Here is a 14449-nt window from a genome sequence, read left to right as displayed (position 1 = left end):
AATATGTTGTAGATAAATTATTTTACCGCATCAGAAGCAAGAAGTAAATATAGCATTTGCCTAGCTCTCGTACTGTACTTTTCCTCAGTAGATCACACAATACTTTACAAAGGAGAGCACAATCACCACTGTTTTATAGATACGGAAAGTGAGGTATAAACCAGTGACTCATCTAAGGTCAGTGCCACATCCAGGAGTAGAACCCAGCTCTCCTAAGCCACAATCCCATGCACTAGCCATTGGGCCACTGTGTTACAGATGGAGAGATAGAGGTCAACATTTTCAAAGTCAGATGTTATCTCATAAACAGAGATGTTCAGAACTTGTATCTTCTGCAGATTTCAGTTGCTGTATTTCTCAGTGTCTTGCTTTCCTTGTCTGACACATACCAAATATGTTGTGCAGGCCTGCCTTAGAGGGAACATGGCCTAAATGCAGGGGGGTAGGGCTGGATGCAGGAGAGAAGCTTAGAAGAACAGGGTTTGGTGCGAGAGGCTTGTGGGATGGTTTTTTGGGGGTGGAGATGGGGGGGTGAGACTTGGCAGGAGATATGGGTGTACAAGGTGCTCCCCCCCCCTGTGGCGAAGGAGTGATGGGAGCGGACGCTCAGATGGGGAGGTGGAGCCAGGGGAGGTTTCTTGAGGTGGATCCGACCCAGCCACAGCTGTTTTCTGGCACAACCAGAACTAGCATTTGAGCCCAGCGCAAAGTAGGAGTCACTGACCAGAGCATCCCCACTAGCAGGAGAGGTTTGGGGGAGGGGAGGTTTCAGGGTGGAGGAATCTAGGTTGTATGGAGGAGGGGTCAGATCTGCGGGGATGTGGGGGAGGGGACTCTCACACAGTGATTTACCTCTGTCAGCTGCTCTAGATCTGGAGTGTTTGTTCAGTGCTGACTCCAACTGAAGTGTTCTTCCCACTGGATCACTAATTCCACATTTTTAATCTGAATGTACAAGCTAGTAAAGCCAACTGGCCTATTTAAATCAAGAAACATTAATCAAAAAATCTTATGCATCAGATTTGATGTGCAACTATGTTAGTGTTTCTCTGAGTGTCTTAATATTTAAGTGGTCTTACTTTGGTGTCTTGATATTTCTAAGCTAAAATGCAAAATATAATCACTGCTGTGCTAGTTTTGATTCACTTGGTAAATCATACCTTTTTATAAATGATAAATTTATTGTGCAGGAAAGGTGATGAAAACAATTCCTAGGCCACATAAATTATGAAAGATTAACTTCAGAGTATTTGCTTAGATTTGGTATGAAGCTAGCTAATGTACACTACATATTTCAGTCATAATTTGAACTATCATTATTTTTCCTTTCACAGGTCTTGATGTTGCTGGGATGCCAGTCAGAAGTTTAACTCCAACTCTTCTTCAAACTAGGAAGAGGTTTGGTACCTCCAGTGCAAGTAGCCATTCACGTACACACATGTCCAGTATGGAATCGGAATGCTGTAGCAGTCCCAGGTGGGAGAAAGATGTACAGGTCAGGACTACTTTATTTCTCCCAGATAATTTGCATTGCACTTTTTTGCTCCCAACTTGTCCACGCCTCAGTTACTCCCAAGGCACAGTTGGGTAGATGGGCTAGGTGCACTTTGAGTAGGAGTAGCTCTGTCCCTTCTGTTTTTCAGCCAAATGCTCATCCCATTAAATACAATGGGAAGAGAAATTAAATTCCCACCTCCCTATTGGCCTGCAGGAATGGAAATGGAAGAGAGCTTTCTGAATGGACACCGTAACCTGGTTCTTGCTTAGTGTTGACAGTAAGGATGTGGAAGTGTAAATGTGTACGTGGTTAATCAGTGAGCTGAGGCCCAAGCTTAACCTTCACGGTTACATGCAGGTGAGCCCTCTCACCCCATGCTGGTGCTTCTGATATAGCACTAGAAGCAGCAGCATGGGGGGGCAGGTGGGAGCTGGTGCACACACCGAGATGGTGTGTTCCTCCCCTTGCTGCACTGCTGTATCTGTATCAGAAATTTTCAGTGGTTACATATTTATCTAAATAAACATATTTTAACATCCCTAGCTGACAAGTGTCTGGTTTTCAACTGGTGGCTCCAGTCAGTACCACAGACTAGGCTGTTTAAAAAGTCTGGTTAGCAGGGCTGGCAGGCTCCCTACTTGGCTCCATGTAGCTCCCAGAAGCAGCAATATGTCCCTCAGGTGCCAAGGTAGAGGGATGGCAGGTGGGGCTCCGCATGCTGTCCCTGCCTTGGGTGCCTGCTGTGCAGCTCCCATTGGTTGGGAATAATTAGGTCAGACTGCCGCCAATGGGCACTACAGGAGTGGCTCATGCAGACAGAGACAGCACCGATCACACAGAGCCACCTGGGTGCTCCTATGCCTATGAACCGAGGGACATGTCACCATTTGAGCTTCCCACTCCAAGGTAAGCACTGCATGAAGCCTACATTCCCTCCCGCACCACAGCTCCCTCTCCTACCTCAGAACCTCCTCCTGGATCCCGTGCTCTCCCCTGAATACCAGTCTTGGCTATATCTCCCTCCCATATGCCAAACCCTTTGGCTTTACTTACCAACTTGGAAACCACTCCTGCATTCCAAATCCACCCCAGAGCCTGCTGCCTTGCTCTAGCCCAAAGCCCCCTCCAACATCCTGGTCTCTTTTCTGGCCCACCCCAGAACCCATACCCCCAGCTAGAGCCCTCACCCTTTCCTGCACCCTAGCCTTTGCCCCAACCGGAGCGAGGGTGGGGAAGAGTGAGTGATTGGGGAGGAATGGAGTGAGCAGGGAGTGGGTCCTCGGAGGGGGGATTGGGAAGAGGCAGGGCAAAGTTGTTTGGTTTTATGTGATTAGAAATTTGGCAACTATATATCAGTTTTGTAATCTGAGACTAGCAGTTCTGGGGCCATGGATGGCCATCATAGTGAGCAAGTTTCGTGTGTTTGAAACAAAATCAGACTGTCACAATGACTGATTCCGGTTTGATTTTTTTTTCAGCTACTTATTTTTAGAATGTATTTGTAGTGACTTTTTGTGATCTGATGTCATGATAAATATTTCATGTTAAACTGCAGTTTTCCATTGAGATGGAAATAAAGTATTTTTAAGCTAGGTCAAGAAGGGGCATATTTCTGTAACGTTGTAATTTTATAATTCTTTGTATTAAAAAAAATAATTTGCTTGTTTCCAGGAAACTGAAGATACATTGTGTTCTGGAACAGGCACAGCAAGTAATAATGCGTCAGAAAAGCTTTCTAATACACAATTACTGAATGCAAAAGACACAACAGTCTTAAAGAAAAAGGAACTTGAGTTTGCCATCTCTCCCATTGGTAGCAATGACTGTGGCTCCAGACATGATGGAAAAATTGAGAATTTTGATCTAGGGGACACTCCTGTAACTGCATCAGATGTGAAAGATCTAGTCAGAAAATGTCTTTCTGATAATAAAGCTTGGGAAGCAAAACTTGTGGGTAAAACTGATATAGCTAATAAGACAGGAAAATCTTCCAGTTGTCAGCAGTCATGTTCATGGTTGGTTGATCCTGCCAAATGCATAAAAGAGGAAGACTTTCTTAAAAAGCCAGGTGTAAAAAGGAGCTTTGAACTAGTTGATACCAGTCCATTTCAAGAACTTAACTATGTAAAAAAAACCAATGCAGACTATAAACGTGGCTGTCCAATCTTAGAATATCAGGCAAACCAAAACACAGGTTTAACAACAGAAATCCAGTGTTTAATGCTTTCTGGTGAAGGTCTACAGGAGACCCATAAAAATGAAGAAAAAGCTAAAGAATCCATCTCTAGGCAGCAAACATCTGAAAAGTCAGCCACTCCGATAATAGCTAAGAATCTTATGCATGAGCTAACTGCAGATTGTGAAAAAGACTGTAAAAAGGAATATATTAACTCTAGTTTCTTATGCATTGATGATGAAAAACCTCTTGGAATTTTGAGTGCAGACTCTGAGTTATCCTTCCCTGAGATTTCTGCTACAGAGAGCCATTTAGAAAACCAGCTTTCAGATCTGGATAAAAGTATTAAAGAACTTTCCTTTGAGGAATCAAAAACTGAGGACATGTCAGTAACATCGCCCTGTTGCCAAGATGCCTCACCAAGAGGTGGGGAAGAGAATATTGTTCAGGACAGCAAGCATTTGTGCCACGAACAGGATAACATCCTGAAATGTTTGGTTGAAACTCATACTGACAAAATCTCTTCTCCCTCAGAAGAGATGATGAAAACCTTGAACCTCCTTAAAAAAAATGTTGTAGCTTTTCGAAGTTATAATAGTCCAATTAATGTGTCCAATGCATCTGAGCCATCAAGAATTAGCATGGCTTCTTTGGAGGTAATGGATCTCTCTCCTGCATGTAGTGGCTCTTATCCCATGGCTCTTACCCCTGCACAAAAGGGAAGATCTTACAAGATTTATCAGGTATGTCTCCAAGTATTGTAGAGGTAACTAGCATGTACACATGGTCATTGATTCAATCTGATGATATAGTATGAAACAGTCAGACAAAGACAAGCAGAGGTAGCTTTTCAAAGGGTCAAAATCTGAATGGATATATGTACATTGCCTAAGTTATTGGTTTTCAACAAGAGCATAGCAATACTCCCTGAAGATCCTTTGCTCAGAATTACATGAGGACACTTAAAAAGGGATGTAGTCCTTTAATTTTGTCTCAGTACACACTGTTGGAGCAGTGAGACATTTCCTTTGGGCTACTTGTTGTGGGAGTCTTTAGATTTTTTGCTACCTTGCATTTCTTTCTTGACCCTTCTTTTCCTAGTGCAGTGTATAAATTTTGCTGTGTGTTTGGCAGTTGCTGTTCTGCTTTGGGGTGTCAAATGGCGTTTAATAAGCCAATCAAGCAGTTGATGGAATTTCCATTGACTAGTCAATTAGTTAATAAGGGTGGGGAGGAACTGCAGAGCCACAGCGGGGTTAGGGCTAACCCTGCTGCAGCTCTGTCTTCTAAATGTATGAATAGTCACTGGGCTCTTAATACATTTAAAAGGCTGAAGAGCAGCGAGGGAGACCTGGAAATACGCTGTCCCGGTTTGCGCCTGGTCGTGTCCCCCCCCCCCACACACACTGCGCGTGTGCTTTTTAAATGTATTAAGAGCCACCAGACTTTTTTTTTAATATAAAATTTGAGGATATATGTTGAGGTATAAAATTTATATAGTAAATCTGAATCTTGTGAAGTCAACCTAATATTAAAATGGGACCTATATGTCTTTCTGTGGGCAGGTTCTATTGCTAATATGATAGTATGGCATAGTGTACTTTGGATTATTGCACCAAAGATAGTTAATCAAGTGATGGTTACATAGTTGGAACTTATAGGAGTCTCTATTCTGAAAAGCCACTCTGTAACCTACTCTGTAACCTATCTTGTGTATATTCAATAGCATCTACTTGTTTTAGAGGAAAAAAGTAAGATTGTATTCTGTCGTCTCTAAGTGCCAGTATAGCTTTGAAAAAAAATTGGATTATCTTCAAGATCACATGAATATGCAGCTCAGAAAGAACCCAGCTTGACTTTCAGGTCCCAGGCTGTCAACAAGGTGGACAACTTCAAAATAACAAAAGCCATATAAACAGAGTAAATCTGGGATACAATAGCTATGGAATCCCATAATGCCAATTCTTTTTAGATGAGTGTTACAATTTCAGATTGAAAACATGTGTATATACATCCCCCTTAGCCTGGTTATTGAGTGCAGCCTCTAAAAGATGAGGCTATCTAGATAATCCCCTGTATAATTACCTTTCAGATGGCTATTAAAATGACTCCTCCTAATGTCAATCTGTCAGAAGACTGACACTACTTAAAAAAAAAAATTGCTTTGTATGGCAGCTATTCAGGAAGAATTCTCATTTATGAAGAAGGATTGGGAATCACTCATTTTTATACTTTGAAGTAATAAAGATTCATTCAGCAAAAAAATGCAGAATCTGTTGCAGTTCTGACTGCAGTTTGTTGTTTGAAGATTAGGCAATAAGCACATGTTTTGGAAGTTGGAAATAAAATACTATTAATATACAAGTTGTAAGATGTGTCTTTGAATCATATGACTTACTTAAATATTAATTGATTGCAGTCATCCCCATTACTTGGGAGGAGAAATAAATAGGCTCTCTGTATGACATTTGTATTTGAAATCTTTTCTTTATTTTTTGGCATTAGACACCTAATCAGGAAAACGCTGACACACCATATAGAACTCCAAAGAGTGTAAGAAGAGGAGCTGTCCCTGTGGAAGGTGAACGCATTTTAGGAACCCCAGACTACCTGGCACCTGAGTTATTATTAACAAAGCCTCATGGTAAGAATGCTTTTTATAAATGAAAGGATGTTTAAAACACATTTTGTAGTCAGTGGGGAGACCAGATTTGTAAAGATATTTAGGTGCTTAAAGATCCAGATAATTTTTAGTGGGATTTTCAAAAATGTCTAACTCCCATTGATTTAAAAGGTAGTTAAGTTCCAGGAGCTCTTGAAAATATACCTAGGCATATGCTTATATGTATCTTTACATGCCTAAATACCTTTGAAAACCTGGTACTTTATTATTCATTTTTAATTAGGTATTTGGTTATTTTCAAAATCTAGGCCAGAATTAGAGGGACGATGGAAAGTGGCTTTCATTTAATTTAAATCAAATAAAACAGATCTGGGCAAAATACGCCCCAAACATTTTCCTCTGGCCCACTGTCACCCTGCAAGTTGGGGCCGGAGAAAAATGTCCCACGCCAAGTGGGGCGATCAGGCAGCCTGCTGCAGCCCCAGCCATGCCAGTCCCAGAAGTACCATAGCTGGAGGCTGCCAGAAAGAAACCAGCCATGGGATTGTGAGGGTGGCACTTGTGGATGCGGGCAGAGGCCCATTATGCCCCTCCCCCAAGAGGTATGCAGAGGCACAATTCTGCAGCATGAAGGGCTGGTGAAGTAGTTAATTGGAGCTGTGGGAGGCCATATCTGTGGATGCAAGGTAAACAGCCTGTCTGGTGGCCTGCCAGCAGCTTATGACAAGTTTGCCCACCACTGACCTAGAGCCATTTATTTTGCTAAGTGGAAGAAGTTCTCTCTGGTTATTACAAAAGGACACTCCACCTTTGCAGTTATGGATTCCTTTTATCCTGGACTATTTACTGCACCTGAAACAATAGGGGCTATGGGCATAGTGAGTAAAGGTACATCTGACCGCCATCTCAGCTTTGGCTGGCTGAACCCAAGTAGAATCAATTTTTGCTAACTCCATGGTCAGCTAGTACCTCAAAGGACTGGATAAGATTGCACCCTCAAGGAACACAGCCGATCCCCATATGAGATTTCAGCCTACTGCTGACCCTTCAAGACCCTAGCAACATGCTCACTCCTTGCCTTTCCTGGAAAATAGTAGTCCTGGTAGCTATAACTTCAGTCAAGAGTTTCTAAACTTAAGGCCCTGACTTCTGAGCCTCCATATTCTGTCTTCTATAAGTTCAAGGTACAGTTGCGGCTCCACTTGATCTTTCTCCCAATGGTGGATTCACAATTCCACGCAAATAAGGACATACTACTTCCAGTTTTCTTTCCTAATCCACGCTCCAGCAACCAGGAGCGAATGCTTCACTCCTTGAAGGTCAGCCAGTACAAGCTTTTTATGCTGAAAGAATGAAGCCATTTTGAAAATCAACACAACTCTTCGTTGCAAATGCAGAATGAATTAAGGGGCTTTCAGTAACATCCCATGAACTATCCTCAAGGATTACTGTCTATATAAGAGCGTGCTATAGCTAGCGAAGATACCTGACCTGGCATAGATAGTATACTTCACAAGGGTACAAGCATCCTTGGCAGTGTTCCTGGTGCAGGTCCCCATTAAAGATATCTGCAGGGCCAGTGACATGGTTGTCAGTCCACGCCATTACATCACATGACACCAGTGGTGGGAAACCTGTGGCCTGTGAAGTTCCACCTGTGGCTCGCACACCCCCTCTCTGTTGCTTTCCCCCATGCTTCTCCCACATGGAGGTGCTGGAGCCCTGCACTTTCTACTCTTCGCCCTCCTTCCCAGCACTTTTGGAGCACCATGAATCTGCCAATTTGTGCTCCATCTCCCTCCTCCCCGTCCCTTCCAGAGCTTGAACACTGGAGCAGCCCTCCATCTGTGGCAGGCCACAGGCATGGAGCTGTTCTCAGGCACCACTTACCATAAGCATCACCCAATAAGGCTGATGTTTAGCTGGCAACCATCCCTAGGTGGAACCCTAGTGAGCCACAGGTTACCCATCACTAGATTTCAATCATGCAGCCTTCTGAAATGGAGGGCCATTCATGTGGCCCACTCTCTAGTCTTGGTTGCCTATTGCTGCATTAAGTCATTATAGAGCAGGCCAGAGATGATGCCACATTTGGCAGAACGGTAGTGAAATCTTCAACTTGCTGAACTTCAACCCCTTCTATGAGATGCTTGGGAATTGCCTACCTGGAATCAACATGAGCAAACACTTGAAAAAAAATTAACTTCTTGTAACTGTTACTCTTTGAAATGTATTGCTCATGTCCATTCTAAGACCCCCACCCTCCCGCTAGGACAGGCATGTCCAAAGTCCGGCCCGCGGGCCAATTGCGGCCCGTGTTCCGGTTTAATACGGCCCCGCAGGTAATTTGGCAATAACTATCTTTTATGGCCCCCAACGAATCCATCTGTATTGAGATGAATACATTGTAAAATCTCAGTTAATGTCAGTTGGTCTAAATCAGTTATAAATGTATTTGGACACAACATGTATACTTGGTGTTATGTTCCTGTTCATATTTTTTGAACTTAAAAGTTGACAGACAACCTTTATTACCAATAATATGTAATGTACTTTACAATGTTCCTGACATATATTTCAGCTTCCTGGATTTTTTTTTTTCATCTGGCCTTCAGATATGATAGGCAGAGTGATTTAACACCTGTTTAGATTTGTCATCTATGTGACGAAATGAAAAGTGTGCCGTTTGCAATAAACTTTGCATAAAATAGTTAATTTGCATTTAATTTTAATGGTTCAAAGAATGTCAGGCAAAATGGTCGGCCCTCACGCATGTTCACTTCATCAAATCTGGCCCTCTTTGAAAAAAGTTTGGACACCCCTGCGCTAGGAGATCGGATAGACACCTACTCAGATTACACTGGCAAAAAGGAACTGAAGGGGCAGTGGGTCAGCAGGGACCTATATACAACACCATAAAGGCCAACTATAGGGGCTTCTCAGCCAACCCAACAGACAGCTCTAGGGAAAGAACCTCTGACAATTGCGTGGGCAGTGTGTACCCATCTACTTGGAATGGACATGAGCAACACATCTTGAAAAACAACAGCTATGAGAAGGTAGGTAATAGGGATGTTAAATTTAGATTAATCAACTAGTCAATGTGATTTCCATTAATAATTCAATTAGTCGATAAGGAAGCCTCTGCTTTTGAACTGTAGCAAGAGCCCTATCACACAGAAGCCCTGAAGGGATTGTGGGGCCATCAGAGGACTGGGTGCGTGCTCCCTGCAGCACCTCAGCCTTTGAAATGTACAAGAGCCTCAGTAGGTCTCTTGTACATTTAAGAAGCAGAAGCTCTTCAGGGAACTAAGGGCTAGTGGGGAAGTCCCCAGCTGGCCCAAGGCTCCCTGTGGCACCTCAGTCTTTGAAAGAGCCCCAGTGGGGCTCTTGTACTTTCAAAAGAGAGCCCCGCAGGGAGCACAGGGCCAGCGGGGGACTTCCCTGCTGGCCCCACCCTCCCTGCAGCACCTGACTCTGAAATGTACAAGAGCCGCAAGGGGCTCTTGTACATTTCAAAAGCAGAATTGCAGCAGAACCAGCACGAGTGGAGACTGCTTCAGTCCCCGCTTGCGCTATTGCCTGCTGTGCCTCTACCTTCCCTGCTATCCTGCAGAGACAGTGCTGGGGGGGAGAACAGGCTTTTAAGCCGGCTTCCCCCAACACTGGCTCGTGCCCCTCTCTTGCGCCTTCTCTTTGATAGAGGCAGAAGGGGGGGGAAGCAATTAGTCGCATCACTAGTCAACTATCCGATAAGCTTATGCTTATCGGATAGTCGACTAGTTGCTTACATCCTTAGTAGGTAACTGTTTTTTGCGCCTCTCTAAATTTCCTGAAGCATATTTAGATTAACTCTTTTAAAAAAAAAAAAAAAAAAAAAAAAGTTTGTAGTTAGTTAATGTCTCAGAATAGTACCACAGTGCAACAAGCAAAAAATACTTTTTTCTGCAGCATCAAACATAATTGATAATATTTAATATGAGCATTTACAATAAGTAATTTATTGCAATCTTAATATGGTTAATTGTGTTTTTTATATACAGGAATTCTGATGTCTGGTGAGTTTGACTGTAAAGGGGTGTTCAACTAAATTATGAACAGTCAAAGTATAACTAGATCACATTTTTCAAGTAAAATTATGTGGCTAAAGAAATTGCACATGTGATTTTTTTTGTATTGCTATATGTAATGCATGATACTACATGAGACAAATTATAGAGAAACTGTATAGCCTCTAGTAGCCTGCAACAGGGACACGACTTACTCCCTTCACATTAAAGTCAGTACACACCACTTCTAAACACCTTTTCTCTATCAAGAAGTAAGCTTCAAAATGGGAGAAGGTGATGGTAAAAAATTATCAGTCAGAATGACTGGTTGGGTTAAATTTCTCAGCTATACTGGGCCACCTCATAATATTTGTTTGTGGTTAGAAATGTTGAGATGTCCAAGAATATTTGGCTTTCTTGCCACAAAAATAGATGATAGGAATTAATTTCTACTTAGAGCTGTGATCAGAACACTTGAAATGATTTGTATGTCTTTAAACCATGAAACTTGTTCTTTAGTATTTTGTCCCAAATTGTGATCTTATTAGACTTTGACTTATGTTTCTAATTTTTCCTAACCATCCAAGTATACTGGATGCAGTGGATGGGATCTCATTGCTTTAGTGTGCTGAGCTGGGAGAGGTGCTCTGATTCTGTGTCCAACTGGGAAATATATAACTGACCTGTGTGGTTGGTTTATTAAGACAGTAGGATAGAAATACAGGAAAGCTAAAACTATCAAAAGCATTTCCTTTTTACTTTGGAGGTGAATTTAAAAAAAACCACACACGCTTTTTACAAGGTTGGATTCCTGTGCAAACCACTCTTTGCACCAAGTGAATCCTGTATTATTCTTTATAAAGCGGAGTGGACATGACTTAAAGATAGAGAAAACAGAATGCATGCAACTCTTTGGTGGTGTCTGGACTGCTTTTGCCTGCTTGTTTAAGTGGGGTTGACTGCACATGTTTAACACAGCCTGTTCACTGCCCAGAAAAAACTATTTAGAAATACATGGGAACAGTTAAGTAGCTTTGCATTGCCCTATTAAACTTTAGAATGGTAGAACATTAATCCATTTTCTTGCATGCTGATGCATCTCTATAGACTGCTCAGTATTGGTAAAAATGGGTTTAGGTTATTGAAAATCAGTATCTATTTTGTGCTTCTGAAGTTGCTTCAGACAACCTATGTGATAAGGTAATATGTGGAATTACAAAATTCATTCAGCCTTGAATTCCAGAGTAGATGAGAAATTACAAATGATTCTCTCTCCTACCACAAGAGAGCACTTTATGGGTATGTCTAGACTACATGTCTCTGCCGACAGAGGCATGTAAAATAGGCTACCCGACATAGTCAATGAAGTGGGGATTTAAATACCCCGGCTTCATCAAAATAAAAACGGTCACCACACTGTGCCGGCTCAACTGATCGTCGGCACAGCGTGAGTCAAGATGCAGATTGGTCGACAGGAGAAGCCTTTGTCAACTGCTCCCTTATGCCTCATGGAACATGGCATGTCGGGTAGCCTATTTTACATGCCTCTGTTGGCAGAGGCATGTAGTCTAGACATACTCTATATGAGAGAGCCTATAGACCAGGAATGGGCAATAAGATGGAGGCCTTAGCCCCTGCGACTACCAGCATGTTATTTACCTGTACTTCTGCAGGTAGAGGTGCTTGCATATTCTCTTGGCTGCAGATTGCTGTTGCTGGTCAGTAGGAGCTATAGGAAGTGGCGCAGGTTTGGACACCACTTCCTGCAGCTCACATTGGCTGGGAGTGGTGATCTGTGGCCAACAGGAGCTGCAGTCACCCATATCTGTATTAGGGATGTTAAGAAACGAGTAATCAGCTAATCCTATAGTCATACAATTTCTATTGACTACACAATTAGTCGATAGGGTTGGAAGCCTCTGGGAGCTACCCCTTGCTGCAGCTCTGCAGTTTAAATGTAGTATGAGCCGGATGCATAAACAACCTGGTTCTTACTACATTTAAACTGCAGAGCCACTGCGGGAGTTACTCCTGGATATGACTGTCAGCCCACGGGTGAGTTTCATTTGGGATGCAACTTCCCAGTGCATTTCATTAAACCACCCCCACTCCTGCCTTCCTGTCCGGTCTCTGGTGGCATGGGGGAAACTCAGCAAGTGCCTGCCCACTGCGCACATCCCGAAGCTGAGCAAGGAAGCTGAAGGGCCGAAGCAACTGCGGTCAGGATAGCAAGGCTCCAGGAAGGCAGCGCTGGGTCAGCAGAGGGGCACTTGACCTGCCTATTTACGCCTCTAGGCCTGTAGAGTGAAACCAAAGTAATTTTGGAGCCAGGGTTCCCCAACACACCAGGTAGCAGCACTCAGGCACTGCACAGGCTGGGCAGGAGACAGGCAGAGCCCAGCAGGGGATTGCAGGTCCAGGGCAGGCAGACAGTGGAGGCCAGGCCGCCTGACTCCGCTCAGCCCTCGGGCACTCACCCTGCTTCTGCCCCTTTGGGTTGTGGCGTGCCTGGGCTGAGCCACACAGCACCTGCCCAGGACAAGGCCCTGGCAACTGGCATGCTCTGGTCCCTGCCCATGAGCTCAGAGGGCTGCTGATACTCAGCTTGGGCTTGCTCCAGTCGAGCAGCAAGCCCAGCCACAGAATCAACTCAGCTGCTGGAGCATCTTCCCAGCTGTCCGTAGGGTGCAGTGAGGCTCCCCAAGCACCCAGGCTGGCCAGAGGCATTGCCCCCACCTGCCCAGCCCACATGGAGCCCTGAATGCTGCCAGCCCAGTCCAGGGATCCACACAGCCCCACTGGCGGCATCGGCCTGGCTCACCACAGGACACCCAACCATGGAGCACCACCGAACTGGCACCCTGCATCTCCCTGAGCCTGGTCTGGGAGCACTGAGCTCGCCTGGCCGCTGCACTCTGCCTGGCCAGGCTTCAGTCCTCGGCTCCTGGCCCAGCGCTGGGCAGCCCTGGCCACTTCTCCACCTGCAGTGCATGAGTGGGTCTCCCGGGAGAGTGGTGCCAGCCTGGTGTGTGGGACAGATAGAGTGTGGAGCTGCAATTGAGCTGCCCCTAGAACAGCTGGCTCATCCCAGGTCTTTGCGGGGGATGCAAATAGAGTAGTCAAGTACTTGTGTAGACCCAATGAACATAGGCTTACGAGTCGTCAATCGACTAGTTTCTTACATTGCTAATCTGCAGGGGTACAGGTAAATCAAGTAGCAGCAGCCTGCCAGAGACTAATTCTGGTGAACCAAGTCTGGCCCACAGACTGATTATTGCTCATTGCTAATATAGACAGACTAACATGTACAAGAATTTGCAATTGTTCTAGTCCTACACTCTTCTGCCCTCAATAAATGTTACTCTGAATATTAATATGAAGCTATGAATATAGTGACTTTTAAAAATCCTCTTACAGTAAACAATTTTAAATTTCCTGCCAGAATTATTAGAGAACAACTTAAGTTTTGTCTGTTTTTCAATGTTTCATACTAAACTTTCACAGAAAGCTTTTCAGGACTTAATTTTTCCAAAATTCTGCCACTGTTAGGATTTAAATGATTTTGTTTGCGAGTGTTGTTGGCCCTTTGTGCGTAAGTTACAGTATAGGTTATTGAACAACTTCTTCCTTATGCTAGCTACGTTGTTTTCTCCCCTTTTCAGGTCCTGCAGTAGATTGGTGGGCTCTTGGAGTTTGTTTGTTTGAGTTCTTAACAGGAATTCCACCCTTTAATGATGAAACGCCACAACAAGTCTTCCAGAACATTTTAAAAAGAGGTAATTCATGCTCACTGAAACTAAGGAATTCAAACTTTGCTGTGCTATTTGAACTGGTGATAAGCCTGTCTTTTTGTATTTGTAGATATTCCTTGGCCTGAGGGTGAAGAACAGTTGTCCAGCAATGCCCAAAATACAATAGATATTCTTTTAACCATTGACACTACAAAGAGAGCTGGACTGAAGGGTCAGTATTTATTAAACTTTTCACATTTTACCTTTTTGATAAATTTGATATTTTAAAATGTCATGGTCCCTGCTTTAGCATTGAACTTGAGTGCTAGACATTGCAGACTTTGGTATCTACTATGCTACTTGTGTAGACTG

The 14449-nt window shown here is 43.6% G+C and overlaps 1 protein-coding gene across 2 annotated transcripts in view; it reads left to right on the top strand.

Moving 5' to 3' along the window:
- Positions 1-14449, top strand: part of MASTL (microtubule associated serine/threonine kinase like) — a 28248-nt gene that overhangs the window by 10744 nt on the left and 3055 nt on the right. Inside the window, exons 7-12 of one of the 2 annotated variants that reach the window (XM_075922552.1) lie at positions 1335-1495; positions 3170-4417; positions 6180-6318; positions 10341-10355; positions 14009-14122; positions 14208-14309. In XM_075922552.1, coding sequence (XP_075778667.1) covers positions 1335-1495; positions 3170-4417; positions 6180-6318; positions 10341-10355; positions 14009-14122; positions 14208-14309 — 1779 coding nt within the window. The remainder of the gene's footprint in view (positions 1-1334; positions 1496-3169; positions 4418-6179; positions 6319-10340; positions 10356-14008; positions 14123-14207; positions 14310-14449) is intronic. The other variant, XM_006115264.4, reaches the window with a different exon arrangement.

This window comes from Pelodiscus sinensis, chromosome 2 (assembly GCF_049634645.1).
Source record: "Pelodiscus sinensis isolate JC-2024 chromosome 2, ASM4963464v1, whole genome shotgun sequence".
NCBI classification, from domain to species: domain Eukaryota; kingdom Metazoa; phylum Chordata; order Testudines; family Trionychidae; genus Pelodiscus; species Pelodiscus sinensis.
Note: the sequence above shows the minus strand (reverse complement) of the source record. Positions and strands in the feature narration are given on the sequence as shown.